Below are 27,268 nucleotides of genomic sequence, written 5' to 3' on the forward strand. Positions count from 1 at the left end.
TTTTAGTATAGCCTTGGTCTAAGGGTCCTCACACACTGCGTATGATCTGCTATAAAAGCATGCAGATCACTGATCATTGCTGGGCAGCACCAACATTTTCTCATTTGCAGCAAGTCCACGTATTGCTCAGTACTAGTGGTAATTCATACGCTGTTCTAGCAGATCAGCCGCAGTGTGCAGGGGCACCCTTGTGTGGAACTTGTATTGCAGATGTCAATATCTGGATAGTAAAACCCGCATGCTATGGCTGCCGATATGCTATAGAGATATAATTGATGTGTTGTATGCTCCCCAAGGAGAAAAGTGAAGGTTTGTGTTTAGAACAGTGAAATTCTTTAACATATTGGACAGTGTAAGTGTATCATGAATTCTCAAATGTCGGAAGCCAATATTATATCCACCTGGAAATGCCATGTTGTCGGGATTTAAATCTGTTAGAGCTTGATTGTGCAGCAAATCAATGTGGCCAGTGAATAGAAGTCTGAATTGTTGTGTGGTGGGCATGCAGGACTTAATACAGGTACAGCTATTAGAGCTATGCACCTCTGTGTCCATCACATGAACACGACTGATTTTTATCCCCTAGAAGTAGATTGTGAAGGTCCCTATTGGATGACAACAAGCAGAGATCTTCAAAACTGTAAAAAATTGTTATAGGAAATAAACTGGAAAAGTGTATCTTTTCATCATAGGATGAACGTCTTTCATTTGATGAAAGTGTAAAAGAGCTTTTAGCTGGGTAAATGTGTCATATTTTGGTCAGAAACATGAGACTGCTACTACCCACCTCCATTGATCCCATTCTTTATCATTGGCTAAAGAGGATTGGCTCTTCATGGTAATGAAGTTCGAAGAATGGACAGAGATTGCAGTCTGTAACCTGCATGGAGCTGGATTAGCTTTCTTTTGCCAGCAGCCTTATTTTTGTGGGACCCGGTTGACTCTAGTCCAAGGGCCGCTGTTGCAAGAATCATCGGTTGCACAAAACTTTGGAAGCAGATGGCAAAGGTGAATCTGAGCAATAAGATCTGTGTAAATAGGCCAACGGCCATCCAAACAAAACACGCATTCTGTTTCTGTAAGATTTGGTAAAGGTTCTCCTAGGTCAGCCGGTGAATTTTTGATCAGAAGACAAATGTTACTTGAAAACAGCTGTGTGTATTTGAGATTAACCCAAAATATGTCCTCCATGTGTCTTGTATTGAGAGCAGTGAATATACTGTATATTCATGGCTAATACACGTAGCGTAATATGAGTTCATATAAATGGACAGGTCGTAGTATCCATTGCTATTACCCCATTTCCCGAAAATAACTACTACTCTGAACGTAACCCCCTACCCCGATTTTTCAGAATGTTCAGGGAGGCTTGAAATATAAGTCCTACCATGAAAATAAGCCCTAGTTGCGTTATATAATAAAATACATTACCTAGCAGGCTCAGTCCAGGTCCCTCTTGCTGCTCTTTTGAGCTCACACGCACTTCTTGCAGTCCTCAGCCGCCCACAGAAGATCAATTCCTGGTTACGGGATTCATAAATCCCACCTCCAGGAACCGATGGCTCTGATTGCCTCAGCTAATCATTGCAGAGCTTGATGAACCAATGTGATGGCTGTGATTGGTTCATCGTGCGCTGTATTGATTGCGTTATGAAGGTGGGATTTATGAATTGGCCAATCAATGCCACAGTAAATCCCACCTACACAACGCAATGCCTGTGACTGGCTGTGCAGTGGTCGATTAGCCAATCTTCTGTGGGCAGCCAATGACTGCAAGAAGTGTCGAAGCTCAGAGAGCAGCAGGAGGGACTCGGACTGAGCCTGCTAGGTAAGTATAATAAGACTTAGCGCCTCTCTTGGGGAAAAAAATAATATGACTGGGTCTTATTTTCGGGTAAACACGATATAGCTTAGTATCATTGCTGCAAAGTAATCACTTTAATATTCGACAAGCTCCTTGATCCAGTGCAGCCAAATTGCAATGATAAACCTCTGGGCGCTTAAAATGCAAATGAATGCCACAAAGAGGATTATTCTGCCTTTGATAAAACAGATGCCATGCAATACTGTGAAGGTAATCTCTTTAATAATTGGTTAACCCCACGATAACTGACACACAAATTTGTAATTTGTCTCCTGAAGATAATATACTACATATTCAGGAAACCCAATGGGTGCATTTCTTTATACTGAAGTGTTTGATTTGTGCTCCAATTTACAAACCTCATTCAAAAAAGGATTTCTCACCTGGAAATATGAAAAGCAATTTTCATATACATGTCATCACTTGGGTTTTACATTATCATTTAGATCACACATGTCGAAAAAAGAGGCGCGCTGCCGCATTTTATATGGCCCGCCAGCCGTGCATCAAAATAACAGGAAATAAACTCATCCAACGTGTAGCTCCGGACCGGCTACGGCTGAGTCTGACCACCGGCGGCAAAGTGAAGAGTCTGTAACCTCTGACCTCTCCCTACCAGCGTCTGTGCTGAAGTGAGATGTTAGCGGTCGCAGACATGGCAGCAGCTGCCGCCGGACTTGAGCTGCTGGCTGAGTGAGTATGAAACCTGTAGGCATACTGCCTGGCCAGAGGCCAATAGGGGTTTGCTATTGGGCTATGGCTGGGCAGCATCCTTGGGACCACTATGAGGGTCATTAGTGCTACTGGGGCAACTATCGGGGTCACTGCCAGTGCTCATTCACACAGGCGTAAGCGCATTTCGGTCGTGTAAATACACTGCATATCTGTTCAACAAAAAATTGCTTACGCCCTAGTTTTTTGGCCACTCTAGTGTGTTATGTTGGCCAATACAATGCACTGCATGTTTGCACACCCAAAAACAATGCAGACAGGCTCATTGAAATGGTCTGTGAATACGCAGGTTTTCTTAAACAGCCTATTTAAACACGATTGCACATTACGTGAAAAAATACGCTCATGTGAACGAATCCATTGAAATCAGTGGGTTCTATGCACAGAGTATTACATGCACAATAATTGCGCGCTCTCAATACGCTGCACAAATAAGCTCATGTGAACGAGCTTATACAATTACAATCGGCCCTTTGATGGTAACTATAAGGCTGATGTGGCCCTCGGTGAAAATGAGTTTGACACCCCTGATTTATATAAGCAATCGGAAAGATGCAGTCTGACTTCCGCATAACGTTTTATTTATATCATTTGCTTGTGTTTATTTGGAATAGGCTGCTAGTGGTTTGTTTGTTTTTGTTTTAACTAGCCCATACATGTACAAAAGTCCCTGATAGGCTACCTGCAGACGGCCGTTTCGGATCCCGCTGCGAGAATTCTCGCAGCGGGATGCGAGCGGTGCCCCTGTAGTGACCACCGCAGCTGACCTGCTCCGCCTTCTCCCCCTCTCTATGTGCCGGCTATGCGCAGAGCCTGTGCATCAGCCGTGACGTTCCTTTGCGGGCCACTGCGAGGTTCGCACAGAAATGGGACATGCCGCGATTTGTTTACTGCACGAGTTTTCACGCGGTCAAATCGTGGCTGATTGCATTATCTGATACAATCCTATAGCAGTGGGCACTGGCGGCAATTCGGCAGGAAATCCCGCCACCGAATTACCGCCAAGCGTGCAGAAAGCTTTAGGGCTCCTCTCCACGGATGAGCTTGCATTGGGTTACTTGTGGCGATAATCCGGTCGTGAGTAACGCAGTGCATGCTCTCCATAGCGTTGCTATGGTAAGTGCAACCCCCTGTCCACGAGAGGAGAATCATAGCGATTCTCCACTCACAGGACTCAAATAGCAGTATGCTGCGATTTCCCGCGATTCTCCGCGGTGAGCCCTTTCTGCCAGATAGGCTCACCACAAAGAACTGTCAGTTCTCTCCCCGGCGGCAGAATATTGCTATCGATATTCCGCCTCCCCTGTGGACAGGGGGCCTTAAGCTTATTGTACAGGGGTCCCCTACATTCAGTGGTAATTGCTGGAGGAGGGAGGAAGTGGGGAAGTGGACAGCTACTTTTCATGTTAACTGAAGGGGAAAGGAAGCGGGGTGCTATGACAATTGACATCAGTAGGCCGTCCATGAAGTCCAAGAGCATGATTATCTTTGCAGATGCCCAAAAAGTCATAGTAAAATGGAAGCCTATGCAGTAAGGGATTTCACTAAATTTCAGGTTACAGCTTTTGAAAGCCAGTAAACTGCTAAAACTTCTGAACAGAAGTTGACAATGAAAAGGAACTTAGGGCTGTTAAGAACTTTTATTAAACTGCTATATTTTTCATTTTACCCTGCCACATGATCACTTTTTCATTGCTTGCCTTTGCCCTTTCTTGAATATTGGCATATCCATGCAAGTCTAAAAACTCAAGCATGGATAGCCAAATGCAGCCTCCAAAAAATGCCTACAGTGTCCACAACCTTCGTCCGCAGATATAGTAGGATGGATTTGTTTTCACTAGAAAACAAATGTTTGCTGTAACTAGTAGAACGCTGTGTACCCTAAAGTTAGCCAAAGACCCTAGTCCTGTCAGCACTGCATCTAGCTCCTGCTCACTGTCTGTACTCAGACCAGCGACAGAGGAAGAAGTCTCCAAATTGCTCTTCTCTGCTCGCCCCACCACCTGCGCTAGCGACCCTCTCCCCTCACACCTCCTCCGTTCCTTCTCCCCAGTGGTCATCTCCCATCTCACCACTATATTCAACCTACCTCTCTCTGACCTCTGGCATCTTTCCCTCTTCTTTCAAACACGCCATCATATCCCCACTGCTAAAGAAACCGACTCTGGACGCGACTGATGCTGCCAACTACAGACCCATCTCAAACCTCCCCTTCATCTCCAAACTACTAGAACGCCTAGTTTACTCCCGCCTTGTAAGCTATTTATCAGAGAACTCTCTCCTAGACCCCCTACAGTCTGGCTTCCGACCTCAACACTCGACAGAAACTGCCCTTACTAGGGTATCCAATGACCTACTGACAGCCAAATCGAGGGGCGATTACTCCCTACTGATCCTCCTCGACCTTTCTGCAGCGTTTGACACTGTTGACCACAAAATCCTCCTCAGTATGCTACGCTCCATTGGCCTAAAGGACACTGCCCTCTCCTGGTTCTCCTCTTACCTATCTGACCGCTCTTTCAGTGTCTCCTTTGCTGGCTCTACCTCCCCTCCTCTTCCCCTTGCTGTTGGGGTCCCCCAGGGCTCGGTCCTTGGCCCCCTTCTCTTCTCTATCTACACAGCCCCTATTGGACTAACCATCAGGAGTTTTGGCCTCAAATACCACCTGTATGCTGATGACACCCAGCTATACACCTCTGCCCGTGACATCTCTGCACCCTTCCTCCAAAACATCACTAACTGTCTGTCTGCTGTCTCTAACACCATGTCCTCTCTCTACCTAAAACTAAACCTCTCTAAAACTGACTTACTGGTATTTCCACCCTCCACTAACCGACCTCATCCTGACATCTCCATCTCAGTGTGTGGCGCCACCATAACTCCTAGACAACACGCCCGCTGCCTTGGGGTCATATTTGACTCTGATCTCTCTTTTGCCCCCTACATCCAATCTCTGTCCCGAACATGTCAGCTGCACCTCAAGAACATCGCAAGAATCCGCTCTTTTCTCACTGTGGAGACGTTAAAAACGCTTATTGTCGCCCTCATCCACTCCCGGCTCGATTATTGCAACTCGTTGCTGATCGGCCTCCCCTGCACCAGACTCTACCCTCTCCAGTCCATCCTGAATGCGGCAGCCAGGCTCATCTTCCTGTCCAGCCGCTACTCGGACGCCTCTGTCCTGTGCCGGTCACTGCACTGGCTGCCCGTTAAATACAGAATTCAATTCAAACTCGCTACCTTCATCCACAAAGCCCTCCACAGTACAGCGCCACCCTATATCGCCTCCCTCATCTCAATCCATCAACCAGCCCGGGCTCTCCGCTCTGCTAATGAAACCAGACTGAGCGCCCCTTTAATTCGAACTTCTCATTCCCGCCTCCAAGACTTCTCCAGAGCAGCACCGGTCCTCTGGAACGCACTACCAAAGGCTACCCGAGCAATCCAGGACTCGCAGAACTTCAGGCGTGCTCTAAAAACGCACCTTTTCAGGGAGGCATACCGCATTCCCTAAATAAACCTCTCTGTACTCCGCCTGATAACATGCTCCCTGACCTACTGACTGCAATCCCTGCTAGCCATCATAAACCGCTCCTGCAGTCACACCGTTTCTGCCGTCACACGGCTAAATGTCTGACCATTGTCTATGTGTATAGCATCGCTCACTCTCCACCTCGCCATACTGTGCACATCTCCAGCCCCTTTACCCTCTGTATCACCCCATTACTTGTAGTATGTAAGCTCGTTGGAGCAGGACCCTCACCCCTATTGTTTCCATCAACTGATTACTATATGTAACCGTGGTTCTGTAATGTTTGTATTTTGTCTTTCTGTATTCCCCCCTGTCTATGTAAGCGCTGCGGAATATGTTGGCGCTATACAAATAAAGATTATTATTATTAAAGACATTAGATTTTAGCTTGCAGATGTCACCAACGTTTTGGGCTGCCAGGTAGACTCCCAACATCTGCTGTCAGGGGGCACAAGGTGGGCAGGATGGCTTTTGGCTGTCCTGTTGTGGCACCAGAGTCGTCTGGTATACACTGATCTCCACCTACTGATCTAACTAGTCCACTCAGCTGCTTAAGACTAGATCCAAGATGTCTTTAGTAAGCATCAGTCAGTTGCTGCAGCCCCCCCCCCCCTTCGAGAAACAATAATTGGGTGTTCTTTATTGTGTGACGTCATCTACGCAGTATCAAGGTGTGTGTATATATACTGTGTATACAGTAACTGTAAGAATCCCATTACTCATCCACAGTCTTATGCTGTCTGATGTGTAATTCTTGCCATCTACTGACTATTTTTTACTGACAACGTTGAAGCCATTCTTCAAGTCTTCCAGAATGCAGCAATGAAGTTGTGCAAGCTTCTCTCATCCCTCCTTTGTGGCCATGACTCAGTGTATTTTCAGGATTCACAGCCTTCCATGTCTGGGATATGAAGAATCTTGGCTTGTTGACAGCTGATTGTTCAGTGCATATAAAGAGTTGTACAATGGGTCATAAGTTAGGGTATAATCGTTATGCATCGAAACACATGTGGACATAAAACTCGTTCACAAACCACGTAAAGTGTCGTTAGAAGAAATATGGGGTTGTCTTGACACAAAGTTTCAGCGACTTTCTCAGCTGTGATATCGTCTGACGCCATGTCAGAAGATTGCATTAGTTAATGTCTTGGTGCTGTGACCTGAATGAAGGGGTGTTGATACGATCTGTAGGCTTTTGCATTCTGTTGATTTTAAAAAAAAGTGCATATTCTGCCTTCAAATTCTATTTCTCAGTTCCATGCCCCAGAAATCATGGGTGCTAAAGAGCCGATGGAGTTTACCTATATACTTAATGTCCGACCCAGTACTATCCCGGATCCTGAACTCCCGATAATTCGTAGTTACTTTCTGCAAATGATTTCAGGTCTTCCGCTGCGGAATTCGACCCATTCATGTGAGCCTTGCTTAAATACGAGCCCTCGTAGGAGGGCTAAAAACAGTGTTCTATGTATCAGCATAAGCACACAAGAGCTGTTCACATGTCAGCTGCAGTATGTACAAAGATGTTTCTCCTAAAAACATTGCTGTATTATTGCTTCGTGCAGAAAGGAGCTATAGTATGGCCATGTGCATACGCTCTAAAGCAAATGACAGGTTTGCAAATCTATGTCTGATCATATAGGAACATATGTAACATATGTCATGGAGGCACATATCCATGTATTTTTTTCTGGTCCTAGTTCAATAATATTAACCTTGTATTATCATCCTCGTTGTAAAAGAATTTCTCTGTTTTTTTTTTTTCATGTTCTGACACTTTTAACCCGATACCACTTGATGATGCAACACTCCGGTTTGGGGGGAAAACTTTCCCGGGACTATAGGGGTTGGAGGGTATATTACCTGTAGTTGTTCTTCTCTGTCGTCCCTTTGACCTGCTGCTTCTAGGTCCAGTTTTTGGCCCTTCAAGATGACCGCTGCCTTCTTCAGACTACTAATTCACACAGTGTGCATTAGGTTGTTAGAAAATAGCTGGACAGCTGAAAACGGGACCAGAACCAGCAGAGAAGAACTGCAGGCAATATACCCCCCACCCCCACCCCTTCAGTCCCAGAACAGAATTTGGGCTGAAAATCGGGGGATCACTTTTAAATAAGGACATTAGAGATATATGTACTACATATAATCATATTAATAGGGAAGTTGCAATCTATGGCAGAAGATTGATTTGACTGACCTAGCTAGGTGTGTGAGCCGCAGCTTCTGCTACAAATGGTATGTTTGTGCGCTCTGACAAGCTGTATACTCTGAGCTGACCACAAGCTGTTCTAATGGATCATCATGTATTAAGGAAACTGTCAGCATCTAGTGACATCCAGTTACCATAGAGATTAATAATCTATCATTTAACAGCAGTTCAGGCTGCCGGGCACAATACAAGTGTCTATCTGTCCAAAGTACAAATTGTATTTATTCTCTGGGGAGAGAAGTGTGTATGAGCAAAAAAAAATGTTGCCTGGCTTTTAGAGACCTTTCTATCCTTTTCAGATACTTTCAAATAATTCCATTAGTCATTCCTCTGAAAATGTTCATTTGTCCCTGAATAACTTCATGTATCATCCCACTGTGTCACCATACAAACATGCAATATTGCCCTACTTTGGGGATACATATCTTCCTAGTCAATACAGACTTGTCCTAAATTAGTAACCCCAAACTAGTAATTACCTGGTCTCTTCCCTTTTTGGTCTGGAGATTGAAGGTGACTGTTCACAATATGGCAACATATTACTAGTGTGCGAGTTGTCAGTGGATGATCTAAACTGGTGGCTGGGTTAAAGGGAACCTGCCGCACCCCCACAACACTATAAACTAAGTTATGGTGCTATTAGGAGACATGACAGGGAAGCCGGGTGATGTGGTGGTTTTAGTTTGTTTTTAATATGCTTGCCCGGTCCCGTGATCCGGCGCTGTTGCCCTCTGAAGATCGCGCAGTGCTAGAAAATCTGCTTCTCCCTTAGACTCTTATAAGAGTGCATGGGCACAATCTTTGGAGGGCAACAGCGCTGAATCACGGGAGTAGAGGAGTACTAAAAAAAAAAAATTTATAAAAATTCATCACCTGGCTCTCTCATCCCCTAATGGGACCATAACTTAATATATGGTGCTATAAGGAGGTGACGGGTTCCCTTTAATCTAGACTGCCATACAATATATCACCATAATTACAGTAACCAACATCAATACAAATTCAGTCCCCATTGGTTGCACTTTTTTTGCTGAAGATTTATTCACATATGTTCATGTCACAGTTTTTACTACAATTTTCTGAAATTGCAGTAAAACTGCTAATTTTTGTCACTTTTTAAGGAAACTGCAGCCAAAACTTGTGACCTGATCACATATGATTAAAACCCTAATGATTGGCAGACGTTGGTCTGAATTGGCATTTATGGCTGCCTGCAATCAGCCTCAGAGCCGTTTAAGAATAATGAGGCGGGGAAATAACAGAGCAAGGACCTTTCGCGTGAACATGTTATTCTGCAACAGCCTTGTGAAATTGCTGCCAGAAATCTGCAATTTTCAATTCTGCACCAAAATCTGTGGAATTTGGGGCTAAATATCTGCAGCGCTGTTATAGAATCCTGTGAGAAAGTTCCCTAAATGGGTATTTGTCTACAAACACTAGAATGCCTAGATTGGGTGTGTATGAGAATGTGCCTGAGATTTCTATGAATGGAAAGTGTTTTGTTTTGTTTTTTTTTTGTTTTCTTTTTCAATAAAATTTGAAATAATTCTAAACGGTTACTGAAAATCCTTTTATTAAAAAAAAAAAAAGTAATGTTTGCATTAACCCCTTGAGTGGCACGCCCGGAAATTTTCCGGGACAAGCTCCATTGCCCGTAGCGACATAGCCCGGAAGATTTCCGGGCTATGTATCACTATGGGAGCTGCAGAGCACAATGCCACAAGCTGTAACAGTGTGCTCTACCTGCACAGTCCCACAGAGAACAAAGCAAGGGCTTTGAAAAACCAGCAGAAGGTATTGCCGATCTGCCGGCTATCTCCTGCTTTGTTTACAGGTTGCCATAGAGACCATCGGCTTGTCAGAAGCAAGCCGATGGTCTCTGTGGCAGGGAGAGCTTGGTGCTTGGCTGTGAGAGGACAGCTAGGTACCAGATCTTACAGCAAAGATCAGAGAAAACCTCCGATCTCTGCTGTTAACCCTTTACATGCGGCATTCTATGTGACTGCAGCATGTAAAGGGCTGTCACTGCAGCATGTAAAGGGCTGTCACCATCGGACCCCCGGAATGTGATCAGGGGGTCCTGATGGGTCCCTGTGGAAGTCCCCTAAAGGGACAAAAAAATTAAAGAGGAAAAATTATTAAAAAAATTATAAAAACACTTGTCTCCCTTTACTTTGTATTTTTGCTTTTTTACAATCACACATGTGGTATCCATGCGTCGTAATGACCCAGAGAAGGAAGTTAATACGTTATTTAACCCCTTAATGACACGGCCCCTTTTTTTCTTTTTTCCCCATTTCTTTTTTTCCTCCCCCCTGTTTAAAAAAATTACAACTTGTCCCGCAAAAAACAAGCCCTTATATGGCCATGTCAATGGAAAAATGAAAAGGTAATGGCTCTTGACACGCAACTGCAAAATTTGTTGAAATTCAATGATTAGACCATTTTAAAAAACCTGCCCTGGTGGGCACGACAGGGTGGTAGGAAACCCGCCACTCAAGGGGTTAAGCTTGTTACTTTTACATCACATTCTTACAAAAGTATTGATATGAAAGGGGTTATGATGATAGACACCCCCCACTTCATAGGACACGTGGGCATAGGTTATCAAGTTGTGACAAAGCATGTAACTCTTGTTGCTGGTGCCCACACACATGCTCAGTCTGTCAAGCCCTCCCTATCTACGACACTGACACTGCCATCCGTGTTCATCTCATGTGATGGCAAGTGATCAGTTCTTTGCCAAAAGGAAGGCACCCCAACACACCCATTTTAAGTTGTGGGGTCCTTCATGCCCCATTTGTATCCACTTTTTGTAAAATAAATTCGGCAGAGCAATGTGACTTCCTTTTATGCATGCCATCCAGAGTACACATGTGCAGCGGGTGTAATACGCCTCTGTTGCTAAAGTGTGAACAGGCTCTTGCCTAATTCTTCAGTTAGCATGTTTCCATGAGCAGAATTTGGCAAGAAGGGTTATACAATTTTGTCAATTTGGTGTCAAATCAAAAATTGTAATTAGTTTTCTATTGTAATATAATTGTTCTCTTTCTTTTTCCCCCTCTAGGAGCTGCAGCATGAAAACATTGTGGCTCTTTATGATGTCCAGGTAAGGGATATGTTTGTATTGATACGAATGTTTGCAAGGAATTGCCAAACAATAGCAGATCTCTAGTTTCCTCTCTTAAAGAGACCAGTTGAGCCTCCTGCTCTTACTTCCTTATGAGTTTTTGGTTTTCTAGGGAAAAAAAATGCAGTGTAAAGCATGATGGAGGTTAGAGCAGTAACCAATGATGAGGGGTGGCTTGCTTACTACCTCCCTGTATGCATTGTAGTCAAGCTGCCATCACAGATTAGCACTAGTGCAAAATTGAATTATGTGAGCTAAAAGGCACATTATGTGAGCTAAACCCACAAGTTTAGTGGATGTGGCAATTGTGAATATACTATGGTCCAGCTGTACTGATCCCTGTGAGGCCTCTATGAGGAACTGTAGGGCTTCTTCGAATCAATGTTAGAATGTATCTCTGATAAGCATGTGTTGGAACGAGCTACTCATTGGTTGTTTAATTCCATAAAGGTTCCAGGGTAAAATGAGTAGCGTAATATATTAGGCCCATAGCAGACCACAGGCTGTGTGGTGGAGGGGGACGGTGCTGTCTGTGTGGGGGAGGGCGGACTGCAGGCCTTCAGTATCAGTTATGGTATTTAGAGTCTGCAGTTTGAAAGTATTTTAGTAGAATCTGTTCAGTTTGCCCTTTTTAGTATTTTCCTATATAGTAGCCAACACTCTTTAAGGGTCACGTGTACATAGAGGTTTAGAGCTGACTGAATTTCCCTGTGGGTCTCCTTTTTTCCCCCTTGAGACTTTCTGTACATGACACTAGCATTCCTCTCAGTGGAGGAGTCTTGTTCCTTCCGTGATTGATTGTTCTTTAATATTCCCTGGAGCCCTCAGCAGATGCATCCTCGAACACACTGATCTGTTTTCAGGAAAAGAATGTCGGATTCAGACAGTAGAAGGCCATTAGGTGCATTAGCTGTCGTGTTCTGCAGCTCTATATATAAATCTTCGTTACATAACTTTAGGACTCGTACATAATCCCTGGTAATCGCGGAACCCACAATCAGATCTGGATATAAACAGCAGAGCTTCATTCATCAACAGCAATGGAGGAAAATCTGTTCTGCTTATTGCCCTTCTTTAACCTGTCCTTGCAATAGCATGTGATTCTGGCCTTGACAGACTCGTGTAATTGTTTGCATAGTGCAAGGGAAGGTTTACATGAAGTCTAAGGTGAGAGTTGTGTCAATCCTGTGCTGATAAATGGAAAGACACATTTTATATACAGCAACAGCTGACAGGTCGCTTGTCTTATGATTTCTTTACAAGTCAGTCAAAGCTAAAGGCTGGGTTCACACGAGGCGAATTTGCCGTGGAAATTCCGTCCGGAATTACGCCGCGGCAAGTCCGCCTGCGGCCGCTAATCCCGCTGTTAGCCAGCCATGTGGACGAGATTCCTCAGAAATCTCGTCCACACGGGACGGCACTGCGGCGCGGATTAGCCGGCCGCAGCATGCTCATTCTTTTTCTCCCTCCGCTGCGGCCGCGCTCTATGGGAGCGCCGGCTGCAGCGGAAGATTCCGCTGTATGGGAACCCAGGCTTAAATTGGCCATATATTAGTAAAGTACCAGTAGTAGGAAGCCCATCGCAGGACAGCAACTGAGATGGAGAAATGGATATCTCACCCAGAAAAAAAAAATACTCAGTGGAATTAGGAATAATGGTTATAATGCAACGATATCGGCTATTTCCAATACACTAAATACTCAATGTCGATGTCTCTTTGCTTGTTGCCCCACTGGCTTACTTTCGTAGACACTGGCAGAATTGCTCGTCCACGGCTTGGTCTTCCATGTTTTAGGGACATGGAAACAGTCAAACTGGTAAGCGTTTGATTTGAGTGTGGCTTAGTAAAGCTTGACTCCTTGGCTGGAGCACAACAGCGCCGCTAGACTTAACATAGGAACTTTGACCTTCTCTGACAGTCACTCAATGTATCCAACTCAAATTTTATGATTGTACGGCGGTGGTGAGGATGTCACAAATCTAATGACACCAAAATCTTCCACCAAAGGTCACACAAAGGGGTGAACGTGCGGGACAAGAAAAAGTCTATAGGCTTTTATATATTAGATGTAGCATGTCCCATTTTGGTGCGTATTACACTTAGAAATAGGCCATTAAAGTGAATGGGCCAATGCACATACGCATGAAACCTTTGTATTTGCACAGCAAATAAATGAGCTCTTCTATCTACAGTATATGTATATTTTTTTTTTATAGTACGCGTAAATACGCACCATATTTTAAGTGTACAAAATCCTGTGGGGATGGCTGAAATATGCAGATAAATGCAATTTCCAGTTGTGCAAGTACGCAGCATATTTTCGTGACCAAATCCCGCATACACTTGTATGAACCAGGCCTAAGGATCCGTTAGACAAATGGAGTGTTAGCGAAGAGGGGGTGGTATCCCAACCAGTCTCACAGATAGGCCAGAAATTGGCACAAATTGTAATGCCGATATATATGTGCTCGTAGCAGGAAGGCCCAGAGGTGTGCAGTTCTTAATAAGTTTGTCACATTTTACTCCAATGAAATTAAAATTCTGTGCCACATTAAAAAAACAATATTAAGTTGTTTTTTTTTTTTTTGTTTTTTTTTCTGGTTAAGGATGCCTGTCCACGGGCAATGATCCGCGGGTGATCAATCGCCCACGGATCACGCTCTGTAAAGCTTTCCATAGGATTACTATGGAAAGCGCAGCACTGACATCCACAAGCCGAGACTCGTAGCGATTCTCGGCTCACGGCATGCTGTGATTGCCGTAAAGCTCTGCGATGAGCATATCTATTACATAGGCTCATCTCTGAGACCTGTCAGCTCTCCCCCCCTCCTCCCCACGGCGAAGTATTGCTAGCGATATTCCGCCTTGGCCATGGACAAGGGGGTCTTAGCTAGCTTTGGTTTAGCGTTTCATTTTCCTGCTTTAACGTGAGCGAGCACAAAAATGGAAGAAAATGAATTTCCAGTGACTGAAACAAGTGGCACCAGATAGGCCCTTTTGACTATAATAGAATCAGATGTGAACCTAGCCTAGGGCCAGTCTCACACAACCGGATTTGAATTACGGATTCTGCATGGATAATCCGTGGTAATATGCGGCCATTGAAAGACCTGTATTTTCAACTTTTCCTTCACACTTGCAGGTACGAATTGTGTATTCTGCAAGTGGAAGAAAAATTGCAGCATGCTCTTTTTTTACTGCAGAATCTGCTACCATAGAGCTCATCGTGCTCGATGGTCGCAGTTATACCCGCAGCCGTATGCAATTACATGGGCTGCGAGTACCCGCGTCATCGCTAAGCGAATGTGCGGGAAATGCAAACAAAAGAGCTGTACTGCACATGCTGTCTCCACCGTCCTATGCAATACAGATACTGTACGCAGGGTCACTGGCCGGGCTCAGAGCCAGAATTGCTGCAGGCCACCGCATACAGAATCCAACCCCGCTCTTGTTAGCCTGGTATTGTAGATATGTTTGGTGGCCACTTTCTACAAAGGAAGCAGGAAGTACATCGTATTGGTTACTGCTCAGAAACTGATTGAAACTTGTCGGCATGTTCAACCAAATAGAATGCGCTCCTGTTGTCACTTTTGCAAAAACAAATGTCTGCCAATTTACTAAGTTAAGGAAACATGGTTGTCAACCTTTTGGCTACTGTTCTAACTTCTAATGGATTAATGCATGACCAACTATAAATTTGGGATGCAGATCCTCTTTAAGGGTACATTCACATATTGCTGATTTGCTGTGGAGTTTGGTGCAGATTTCAGATTTCTCCTGATCAATTTGAATTCAACTGAAATGGTGACATCTGCTGCGATTCTGCACCAAAATCTGCAAATTTAGCAACATGTGAACTCCTCCAACTTTCAGCAACTGAAGTTCCCTGCTGCGTAAAAATATGGGTCTTCACTTAGCTTTGGTGTGCAAAATGCAGGAGATTATCAATATTAGCTAAACATTGCCATTGTTTAGCCAACACTGCTAAACAATGGGATTGGTAGGGAGAGGGAGTTTGTGAAACCATGATAAAAAATGTCACGTGGGTGTATGTAGTAAATTGAAGGTTTTCTTCTCTCTCTCAGCAACGCATTTTTTCAGTAACACGCCACTCCCGAGCTAATGAGGCTCGAGACTTCATTGCGGAAAATCATCCATTCATACGATTTCCCCCCCCCGCACGACTTTGCTGCGTTCTTATTTTTGCTTTTGCATGGCTATCTTCTGCACAATTCTCACGCCCATGTCAATGAGCCCTAAAGGGGTTCTGTGCTTTGGGAATCTGTTTAGTTAGAAGGGTTCTCCAACCATAATCTGATCACAGGTGGTCCTGCCACTAGGATCTTCACACTTAATCTGTAATTTGTGGGTGAACCTTGCAACCAGTGCAGAATTCCTCTGTCCTTGTAATACATGGATATGCTGTGTCCTCCAGATTTAAGAGACTCTCTTTATAGCAACACTGGCTAATAGATTAGGGTCCTCAAGGACTTTCAGAATTTCCTAATGGGTAACTTGCACAAGTCCTCTAAACCAAACGGCTAAGTTACAGTGTACGGTACATGTTTGCTTCAGTGGAAATAGTGTAACAAGTCTGTTTAGTCTTCTTCTCACATAAATGACCCAACTTTCAGTGCTGGTTGGATTTCACCTTGACATACATGGATTGCATCAAAGCTTGAGACAGAGCATGTACTAAGACACTTTAAGAAGCTTGCACTTGCAAATGTTAGTCTGATGACCTAAACTTTTGCAAAGAAGTAGTCTGAGGCCACTGCTAATGTCACATTTATTTAAGGTGTCGTTGCTCAGAGAAGGGCACCCGCCCTGTAACTCTCCAAGCTGATGAGCTCAGCCATGCTTCCCGTGGCTTCCGGCTGATCTTGGGAGTATCTCATGTGACTGTCTGAAATGGGAGCTGTGCACTTGTCAGTCACTTACTGTAGCCCTGGCTCCACGCTCAGTAAGCGAGCGCGGGGACGCGTGCGGCTCCAGTCTGGAACGCTTCCAGATTGTTGAATGTTTGTCATGAGTCTTCTCATAGGATCAGTGTCCTATTTTCAGGCCAGTGAGTAGGTAGAGATGTTAACCTGTCCTTTAGAGATTAACTACTTAGCTGCTGTAGGTCTTCGGCAGCATTCTAATGGACATTAACACCTTAGTGACAACCCTGTTTTTGTTTTTTTTTTCTTTTAAGCACCAAGCAACTTCATCGTCACATTGCAAGGGCCATAACTTGTTGACATAGTAGTTTGGACTTTTTTTTCCCCAGGATTTAGTATAACACTCTGGGCAGAGAGACCATATGTGGCAGACTGAGTGTTATTAATATAGATGAAACACGTAGCAGATTAATGATTCTGTCCTTCTATGGATATAATTGGGTTGCCTATGTGAAGGGGTCGGGTCTGGACCACTCTTTAGCATTCTGACTGCTGTGTTATGGTTTCATGGCACCATCATACTTTCTTGCCTGAAGAAATAGGGTTATTGTGCACTTAGGGCTCCTGCGCACTTGCGTTTTACACGCGATTTTCGCTGCGTTTTTTTAATGTGAGAGTCAATAGGACTTTCTAATCTTAAAATGCATCACCCGAAAATCGGAGATTATAACTGATATTATAATCCTTGCAGCAGCCAATACCGTCGTCTGAAGTGTTCTATATTGTAAGGACCTGACGTGGCGCTGCTGCAGTGTGCTTGACAAGACTGGTACTGCTGCATAACCCTGTGCCAGGAGAATACTAAAGACACCGCTATCCACATTATTAAAAATTGTTTTATGCCGAGGACCGTACTCTCCTAACGTAGATATTCACATCCTGCTTGGCTTATAGGTCACACTGTCAAGCTGTACACATCAGCAGGGAGTTGGGAGAGCAATGAGGAATCTGTGTGTGTTTTCTCCACCTTTCACCTATGGACATCTCCCTTGGATACCAGGAATAAACAATGTTTATTGTCTCCTGAAGTAGCAAAGTGCTACAGATCTGGCACATAAAGTACATTAGCAAGTAGTTTATTTTGATGGCTGTCTTCTAATGGCCCCTTTTTTTTTTTTTTTTTTTTTTTTTACACGGGCTGAGAATCTCACAATTCTCGTTTGAAGCAGCCCCTCTCCACTTTCTAGGTAGAAGAAAGGAGCTGCTTCAGAATACTGTACATTATACACTTGTACCAGAAAATAGAATAGAAACAACATTATATAATATCCAAAGGAGCAGCTCATCCTTGCACAGGAAAAGGGCAGTACAGAATATGTAGTACCGCCTTATACTGTAGAGGGGTGCTTCTTGACAACCAGTCATACGGTAATACAGGTGTTCTACCAGTGAAATGTTCGTTCTGATTGGCTGGTTTTTCCAGGGGAATGCACATACCACAGATCCAAACTGTCTGTGACATAGTATGTTGGGCAGAAAAAAATTATATGTCCATCTAGTTCAGCCTATTATCTCCACACACACACACACACACACACACACTACAAAAATTACAGAACCAGGGTTACATATATATCAGTTGATGGAAACAGTAGGGGTGAGGGTCCTCCTCCAACGAACTTACATACTACAAGTAATGGGGTGATACAGAAGGTAAAGGGGCTGGAGATGTGCACGGTGTGGAGAGGTGGAGAGTGAGGGATGCTATACACAGACAATGGTCAGACATTTAGCCATGTGACGGCAGAATCGGTATGACTGCAGGAGCGGTTTATGATGGCTAGCAGGGATTGCAGTCAATAGGTCAGGGAGCATGTTATCAGGCGGCGTACAGAAGAGTTTGTTTAGGGAATGCGGTATGCCTCCCTGAAGAGGTACGTTTTTAGAGCATGCCTGAAGTTCTGCGAGTCCTGGATTGCCCGGGTAGTGCGTTCCAGAGGACCGGTGCTGCTCTGGAGAAGCCTTGGAGACGGGAATGAAGTTCGAATTAAAGAGGTGCACGGTCTAGTTTCGTTAGCAGAGCAGAGAACCCGGGCTGGGTGATGGATTGAGATAAGGGAGGCAATATAGGGGGGCGCTGCACGGTGGAGGGCTTTGTGGATGAAGGTAGCGAGTTTAAATTGAATTCTGTATTTAACGGGCAGCCAGTGCAGTGACCGGCGCAGAGCCGTCCGAGTAGCGGCTAGACAGGAAGAGTAGCCTGGCTGCCGCATTCAGGATGGATTGGAGAGGGTAGAGTCTGGTGCAGGGATGGCCGGTTAGCAATGAGTTGCAATAATTGAGCCATGAGTGGATGAGGGCAACAATAAGCGTTTTTAGCGTGTCTACAGTGAGAAAAGAGCGTATTGTTGCAATGTTCTTGAGGTGCAGCTGACATGTTCGGGCAAGAGATTGGATGTAGGGGGTAAATGATAGATCAGAGTCGAATATGACCCCAACGCAGCGGGCATGCTGTCTGGAAGTTGTGGTGGCGCCACACACTCAGATGGAGATGTCAGGATGAGGTCGGTTAGTGGAGGGTGGAAATACCAGCAGGTCAGTTTTAGAGAGGTTTAGTTCTAGGTACAGATGATAGACAGTCTGTGATGTTTTGGAGGAAAGGTGCAGAGATGTCACGGGAAGAGGTGTATAGCTGGGTGTCATCAGCATACAGGTGGTATTGGAGGCCAAATAGGGGCTGTGTAGATAGAGAAAAGGAGGGGGCCGAGGACTGAGCCCTAGGGGACCCCAACAGCAAGGGGAAGAGGAGACGTAGAGCGAGCAAAGAAGATGCTGTAAGAGCGGTCAGAGAGGTAGGAGGAGAACCAAGAGAGAGCAGTGTCCTTTAGGCTGATAGAGTGAAGCATACTGTGGAGGAGTTTGTGGTCAACAGTGTCAAATGCTGCGGAGAGGTCGAGGAGGATCAGTGGGGAGTAATCGCCCCTTGATTTGGCTGTCAGTAGGTCATTGGATACCCTTGTAAGGGCATTTTCTGTTGCGTGTTGGGGTCGGAAGCCAGACTGTAGGGGGTCGAGGAGAGCGTTCTCAGCTTACAAGGCGGGAGTAAACTAGGCGTTCTAGTAGTTTGGAGATGAAAGGGAGATTAGAGATGGGTCGGTAGTTGGCAGCATCAGTCTCGTCAAGAGTCTGCTTCTTTAGCAGTGGGGATATGATGGTGTGTTTGAAAGGAGAGGTAAAGATGCCAGAGGTCAGAGAGGTTGAATATAGTGGTGAGATGGGAGATGACCACTGGGGAGAGGGATCGGAGGAGGTGTGATGGGAGAGGGTCACTAGCGCAGGTGGTGGGGTGAGCAGAGAAGAGCAATTTGGAGACTTCTTCCTCTGTCGTTGGTCTGAGTACAGACAGTAAGCAGGAGCTAGATGCAGTGCTGACAAGACTAGGGTCAGGGCTAGTCTGGGATTGGTAAGTTATTTCCTGACCATCACTTTTCTTTTTGAAGTAGGCAGCCAACTCTAGAGCACAGAGATCTGTCACGGGGCTGCGGTTTAGGGCTGAGAAGGGAGTGAAAAGTATCAGTCGTTTAGGGTTGTGCGATAGTGAGTAGAGGAGAGGTGAAATAGACTTGTTTGGCATGGTGGAGGGCGAAGTTGTAGATTCTGAGCATGAATTTGTAGTGGAAAAAGTCCGCGGACGTTTGCGACTTCCTCTACAACCGTTCAGCACTTCTAGAGCACCGCCGGATGAAGCGCCTTTTTAGGCGTGAGCCAGGGTTGCCACGTTCTACTTCGGATGGCTTGGGTCATGGGCGCGCCGTTTCATCCAGGGCATGTTTGAGAGCAGTGTTGTAGTGAGCGACAGCCAGATTGGGGCAGGAGAAGAGAGAGATGGGGGACAGAGAGGACTGTAGGGATTCAGCAAAGTCCTGGGTGTAAATGGCTTTAAGGTTTCTGTAGGTAGGTGGGTCTGGAGAGTTGTTAGGGAGCGTGACAGAGAAAGAGAGGAGGTTATGATCCAAGAGCGTGAGAGGGGAGTTAGTGAAGTTGGAAGCAGAGCAGAGACGTAGGAAGACCAGATCAAGAGTGTTTCCATCCCTGCGAGTGGGAGAGGCTGTGAGTTGGGAGAGACCAAGGGAGGAGGTGAGTGAAAGAAGCTGAGAGGCAGATGGGGAGATAGGGCCATTAGTGGGGGTGTTAAAATCACCTAAGATGAGTGTTGGAATTTCGCAGGATAGGAAGTGGGGGAGCCAGGCAGCAAAGTGGTCCAAAAAGAGGTGAGGAGCACCTGAGGGGCAGTAGATAACTGCTACTGGGCAGCGGGCGGAAAATCTGTAGCGTATGTACCTCAAATGATGGAAAAGTGAGTGAGGGTACACGGGGGATGACCTGGTAGGTGCATTTCGGGGAGAGAAGAGCACTTACTCCTCCACCACGCCTGCCATCCGGTCTTGGGGTATGGGACAACTGCAGGCCATTGTAAGACCGTGCAGCAGGGGAGGCCGTGTCAGACTGCTGTATCCACGTTTCTGTGAGAGTGAGCAGATTTAAAGATTTAGCAGTAAACAAGTCGTGGATGGTGGGGAGTTTATTACATGCTGACTGGCAGTTCCAGAGCACACATTTAAATGAGTCAGGGGAGGGTATGCATAGGCTAGCAGTTGGGCTTGGGGATTTTATTAGTGAGTCGGGTAGGGGGTGATCGTTAGGAGCAGTGGAGGGTGGGCCAGGATTGGGAGAGATATCCCCAGCTGCTAGTAGCAGCAAGATAGCAAGGGTGAGCAGATGGTTAGGAGATTTATGAGGGCGACTATTATGTATGTTAGTTGCATTAGGGGGTTTGCGGCTAAGTAGGAAGGTAAAGAGTGCATGCGAGCTGTGCATAGGTGAGGACAGGAGAGAGAGGCTAATTTGAATAGAGTGCCCTGGAGGTTGGCACTTGAAAGAATTTCTAAAACTGAGAGTAAGGATGAGAACAGAGGTGACAGCATTAGCGACAGCTTAGAGGTGTAAAGCATTAAGGAAGAGTTTGTAGCCTACTTGTCTCCTACCCTGTCGAACTGCCATGGTCAAACTGCATCACACTTCATCCAGCCCACACTTAATGCAGCACATATTCGCGTGGCAGCCACACACGTGGCATACATGCTTACACTGAATATTGAATAATATTGTAACGCTCAAGAAAGACGTCCAGGACCCTCTTAAATTTTTATTGTATTCGCCATCACCACGTCCTCAGGCAGAGAGTTCCATACTCTCGCTGCTCTTACAGTAAAGAACCCCCTTCTTGTCGCTGTCCTGGGTATAAACAGATAATGGGAGAGATCACTGTATTGTCCCCCAATTATATTTATACATAGTTTTTAGGTCACCTCTCAGTCGTCTATTTTTACAAAGTGAATAACCCCAATTTAGATAACCTCTCTGGGTACTGTAGAATAACAGAGGTGAGACAAAAAATGTACAAAGGCATAACTCACAGAATAGGAAGCCAAACATGCACCACCTGATAAACTGCTAAATCACCATATTCCATAGTGGCATGCAGAGAGCCAGATTGCAGTATGAGAGACCTAAATGTTTAGTGTAGACTCATGAGGAGCCACTCGCCTCAACCCAGATTGAGGGAGGAGTGACTGCAGACAACATGGTCTGCCCATATTAACTGATACCAAAGATGTCAACCATAGATAAGTGTGCCACACTATTCAGGAATGCAACCCCTACTGGCAAAGCAGTGGAATGCTCTGTATCTGGGTATTGTAGTCCACCCATTCTATTTATTAACTTAGTTGCCCACCTTTGTACGCGCTCAAGCTCTGATATGACCACCTTGAGTATCTGTGTTCAAAATTGTATACAATATTCCATGTGTGGTCTGACCAGTGATTTTGTAAAGAGGAAGAAAAATGTTCTTGTCATGTGCCCCTTTACTACTTTTGATGCACCCCATGATCCTATTTGCCTTAGCAGCATCTGCCTGACACTGGTTGCAGCAGATAAGGTTATAGTTAACTAAAATTTCTTTTCCATGTCCATGTTTCCCATTTAGTGGGTCAGGAGCGCTAGCTTTTCCCCTTACGGAGAGCACCTGGAAGGTGAGTGGGGAGACTTATAAGGCCATTCACTCTCCTCTGGGTAATATGCAAATAAGGAAGATGGAACAATACCTCTGCAGCACCACCTTTTTGGAGGGCAGCATTCCTGCAAGTGATGGGAGAGATCACTGTATTGTCCCCCAATTATATTTATACATAGTTAGGTCACCTCTCAGTCGTCTATTTTTCCATTCCTGCAAGTCAATGTTAGACCAATTGAAGGCGGATTTCTGCTTGTGTACAACGGGCTGCTCTTTCTATAGTTAACGCACAAAACGCTTTCCATAGGATATCAGTGTGCGAATGATCACTGCGGATAACACAATGAAGAATCGCCCATGGACAGGAGGCCTTAATGGGTTAAAGTTCTAGATTCTTGCACAATTAACACACTGAGAGATTTGAATAAATGGGTAAACATGTTTGTGCAGGGATACCGGGCAGTAAGAAGCAGTTGTGTTCTTTGTTTTGTTGTGTCCCCCCCCCCCCCCTTCAGTTCTTTCTTCATAACTAATATGAGTGTGAAGTGTTGCATGACAACAGAGATTAATTACAATATGAACTCACTCATTCCACATTCCTCCCTGCATCTAAATTTATACGGCACGAGTTACACAAGCATTACTCCATAACTCCGTCTGGATAAAGAAGGGGGAGGGAGGGGTGGAGGCACAGTCGACATTGGGGTTGTAAATATATCTGTGTGCATGACAAATCTGCCATGGGCCATTATAATTAGTGCCTAGTATTGGATTGGGTCCATTATGGGAGATCAGACGCTTTTCCCAAAGAAATGGCATTTACAACTGGCTGCACTTACTTTCTAGTGATGCCATAGAATTATATATTAGCTCTTAGGCATTCCTGCCTGATTTATTTCTGGTTTTCTCTTCAGTCATGGAGGCAAAAAAAACAATAAATGAGTGCCGTTGACTTATAATGGGTTCGGCCATATTATCTTATTGTCATAGAAGCGGTGCTGCATGCTGTGCCATTTTTTTTCTGCCAAATGTGACTCCTTTTGAAACCCAGATGTGTGAAGTAAGCCAAGCTATGTGAGTTGGGGCTCCTTCACACAAGTGTGGTGACAGCATGTTACCTGCTTGTGTTATACGCTGTACAAATCTGCCATAGGCTTCCGTGTTGTCACTCGCGCACACACACACAGATTGCAGCATGTTCTATCTTGGCGCACATACACGATGGCAATCGGCGGCACGCAGCGAATGAAGCTCATGTGAAGCTGCCTTTACAGAGAAATACATTGGTTACCTTCTGAAATCTCTATTAGAAATGATGGATAAATGTATCTGCATCACATGGGATGTACCGCTTCTTAATGTCTCAAGTCCTCTCGGCCAAATTGGGTTTTATGTAATTTGGAATATCATCAGGAAAGCAATTTTATTGTGGCTCACTGTTTGGGAACATTGTTGGGAACTTTAGGTGTTTCCCAGCTTTGTGGCATCTCTCATTTACATGGTAGATTATTCATTAACTGTGTTTGTATTACACATTGATTTATATTGGGTCCAGAGCACATTTTGCTTTACTAAAAGCATAGATTAAAAAAAATAAATAAAATTTTCTAACAGATGTTAAGTGTATTTGTCCCTAGAAAACTTTATTGCCGAGAAAAGTATCAGAGTCTCGTGACATATATATATATGTATATCAGTAACTTTACATTCACCAATTACAATGGCTTGTATTGGTGACAAGGGAGGATATACTATGGTGGGATGAAAGGCACTAAAGTCCTCTCCATGGCGTTATTAATTATCCTGGAAAAAGAACACCCCCCTCCTCCTTTTTATTTATTTTTTTTCCTTTTGCCCTTATGTACTACAGAAGTAGATTGATGGGATTTTAATTCATATAGCATTCTCATACATAGTCTTAATGACTTGTCATTTTTCATCATTCTAGAAAATAGTAGGTAGCGGCATTATCACTAATTGGTTAATAGTATTATTAATTGCCTTGACAGCATGAGGCATACTAATTGAGTGGAGCAAAGCTAAAACAGGGTGGTGCCTAGCTTATTGATTCTGAGTTCTCTGCATACAGACACCACAGTAGATAAAAAGGCCCATTTAAACACCATTATCGCTCGAAATTTGCTCAACAGCCATCTTTTGAGCGATAATCGTTGTCTAAATGCACGGCTATCGTGCACTGTTCGTTCATCAGTGATTTCTAGCAAGCTTGAAAAATTACCAATGACTGTTATCAGCGCCGCCCGCTGATTCTGTAAGTGGGCAGCACTAATAGTATTCTTTCAGCTGTGATCCCGCTGGCAGTTCTCAGCGGGACATGAGTTGAAAGTTTCGAGAACAATGTAGCTGTTTGCATATACAAAACAGCTGCTTTGTTCTTGGTGCTATCGCGGCAGTATCCCACTCCACCTGCATTAAATCGTAAGTAACTAATTAGCTACTTAGAGTTATGCAAGAATGATCACTCAAAATGGTCACTCAAACTATATATCGTTTGAGTGATTTTATCTTTCAGTGTAAATAGGCCTTAGGCTGCTTGTCCATGGGCGTTGTGAAATCCCGCGGCGAATTTCCGCCAGGGAGCCACCGGCCAGGAGCAGGAGCCGGCAGATGGAACTCTGCGGTGAGCCTATCTGACAGGCTCACCATGGAGAATCGCGGCAATTCGCAGCATGCTGCGAATCTCCGGCCGCAAACGGAGAATCGCGATGACTCTCCACTCGTGAACAGGAGGGGTGTGTTTTCCGCGGCTGGATTATAGCCGCAGGGAACACCCTGACAATTCACCTGTGGACTGGAGCCCTTTAAGGTGCATGCAGACACAAAGATGATCGCTCAAAAGATGGCTTTTGAGCGATCATTTTGCATAATCTACTAACTGGTACTAATGCCTATTAGTACCAATTAGTAGCATGTGAGCCGCTGGCAGCTGAATTTGCTCAGTGGACCACCCGCCATTCTCTGAATACATTCTTTGTTCTGCTGGCAAGGCTGACAGCTGAGACAATGTAATCAGCTCTCCCCAAGCAGAACACAGCGTGCGGTCCGTCTTATCAGCTGTTCTGCTGAACAACGGATTTCAAGCCGAACTGAAATCCATTATTCGGCAGAAAACTGAAAGATGGGCACATTTACACACGATTATCGCTCAAAAGATTGCTATACGTTAAAACCCCTTCCGCTCGTTTTACAAATGTGATTTAAAAAAAAAACAAAAAAAACCCTGTAAATATCATATTACTGTCAAGTTATCGAAGATCGAAATTAACATTTTACCCACTGAATAAGGTTCCATTCGTGTTATGTTTTTTGCCAAACTTTATTTGGGTTATATTGTGTGTGTGTGTGTGTGTGTGTTACAACATAAAATAATGGAACAATACCTGTGCATCGCCACCTATTGGAAGGCAGCATTCCTGCAAGTCAATGTCAGACTTTTTAAACAAGCCTTATAACAATGACAGGGAAATGTGAGCCAAAGCCAGGATAACCAAACTGATGAGGGGCAATCCCACCCCAAAACAGCTGTGTATGGGTATTCTGGCTTTAGCTCACAATTCCCATTGTTTAAAAAGTCTGACATTGACTTGCAGAAATGTTGCCTTCCAATAGAGGTATTATTCCATCTTTCCTTTTGTATTTTTCCCAGAGGAACATGGATGGCCTTATAAACCTAATCGCACACTTTCTATTAGCTTATACAATCCAAAGCAAGGCAGCAACTACATGAATCCACTGTTCCAGAAAGTGAAGAACCTCTGGTTGGCTGCTTTGAGGCCTAGTGTCCCAATGATTCTACTGAGCTTCAAGGATGTGTTGTCATAGGGGCATGGGTACTGCAGAGAAGCTTGAAATGCACCTCTTCAATTGAGTCAACTAACTGAATTTCACCTCGCTTCTTAATGTGACAGTGAGCATCATTAAGAGTATCACTGACAAACCTGTAGAACAGAAATAAAGGACAGCCTTTACGAACAGCCACATAAGGGTAAATGCCCACGGCCGGATTTCTACCCCGTTTCCCGTGGCGGAAATCCGCTTGTGAATTCTGTAGCGATTAGGTTCTATTGAACCTAACAGCTTTTCTGCCTGCCAATGCTCACATGCGGAATTCTATCGCGGATTTCCGCAGCGGGAAATAGATTGCAGCATGTTCTGTTTGCCGCAGATTTACGCTGCGGGAGGTCTCCATTAATGGAGACCGCGGAATTCCGCAATCACCAGCGGGCACTTTTTGTTTTTAAATGCGGTACTCCCGCAGCATACATCTGCAGGCGTATCCTGCGACTCTCGTGGGCATGAGCCTAAAAGTGAGATTTGTAATCTTGCTGCTGTGGGAAACTCCCAACCCAGTACAAGCAAATTAAGGTATCTTTTTGCACAGCACTATCAGCCAAATCTCTCAAAAGAGAGATTTCAAATGATAATGTTTCCCCTGAAAATAAGCCCTAACCTTATTTTTTGGGGTTGGGGGTGGGGGGCTTAAAATATAAACCCTACCCTGAAAATAAACCCTAGCTGAATTACATTAAAAAAACAATACATTACCTATCACCCACGGTCTGTGGTCTCCATAGCTCTGGTGTGCTTGCTTGCAGTCCTCAGTCGCCGACAGGAAATCTGTTCCGGGATTCATAAATCCCACCTCTAGGAAGCAATCACTCCACAGTGATGTCTACGGTGGAGTGAGGAGAAGCAGCCGCTGGAGATGCAGAGCCTTCATTGAGACTAACGTCACTCGGCCAGGTCAAAAATCTCGCCTCCGCAACGCAATGGCTGTTTGGATGATCCATACTCTAAGAACCAATCACAGCTATTGCAT

The 27,268-nt window shown here is 44.7% G+C and overlaps 1 protein-coding gene across 1 annotated transcript in view; it reads left to right on the forward strand.

The window, feature by feature from the left end:
- Positions 1–27,268, forward strand: part of ULK2 (unc-51 like autophagy activating kinase 2) — a 101,723-nt gene that overhangs the window by 12,099 nt on the left and 62,356 nt on the right. The window contains exon 3 of the mRNA XM_066575114.1: positions 11,405–11,446. Within this exon, the coding sequence (XP_066431211.1) occupies positions 11,405–11,446 (42 nt within the window). The remainder of the gene's footprint in view (positions 1–11,404; positions 11,447–27,268) is intronic.

The sequence above is a fragment of the Eleutherodactylus coqui genome, chromosome 1, assembly GCF_035609145.1.
Source record: "Eleutherodactylus coqui strain aEleCoq1 chromosome 1, aEleCoq1.hap1, whole genome shotgun sequence".
In the NCBI taxonomy this organism is placed as follows: domain Eukaryota; kingdom Metazoa; phylum Chordata; class Amphibia; order Anura; family Eleutherodactylidae; genus Eleutherodactylus; species Eleutherodactylus coqui.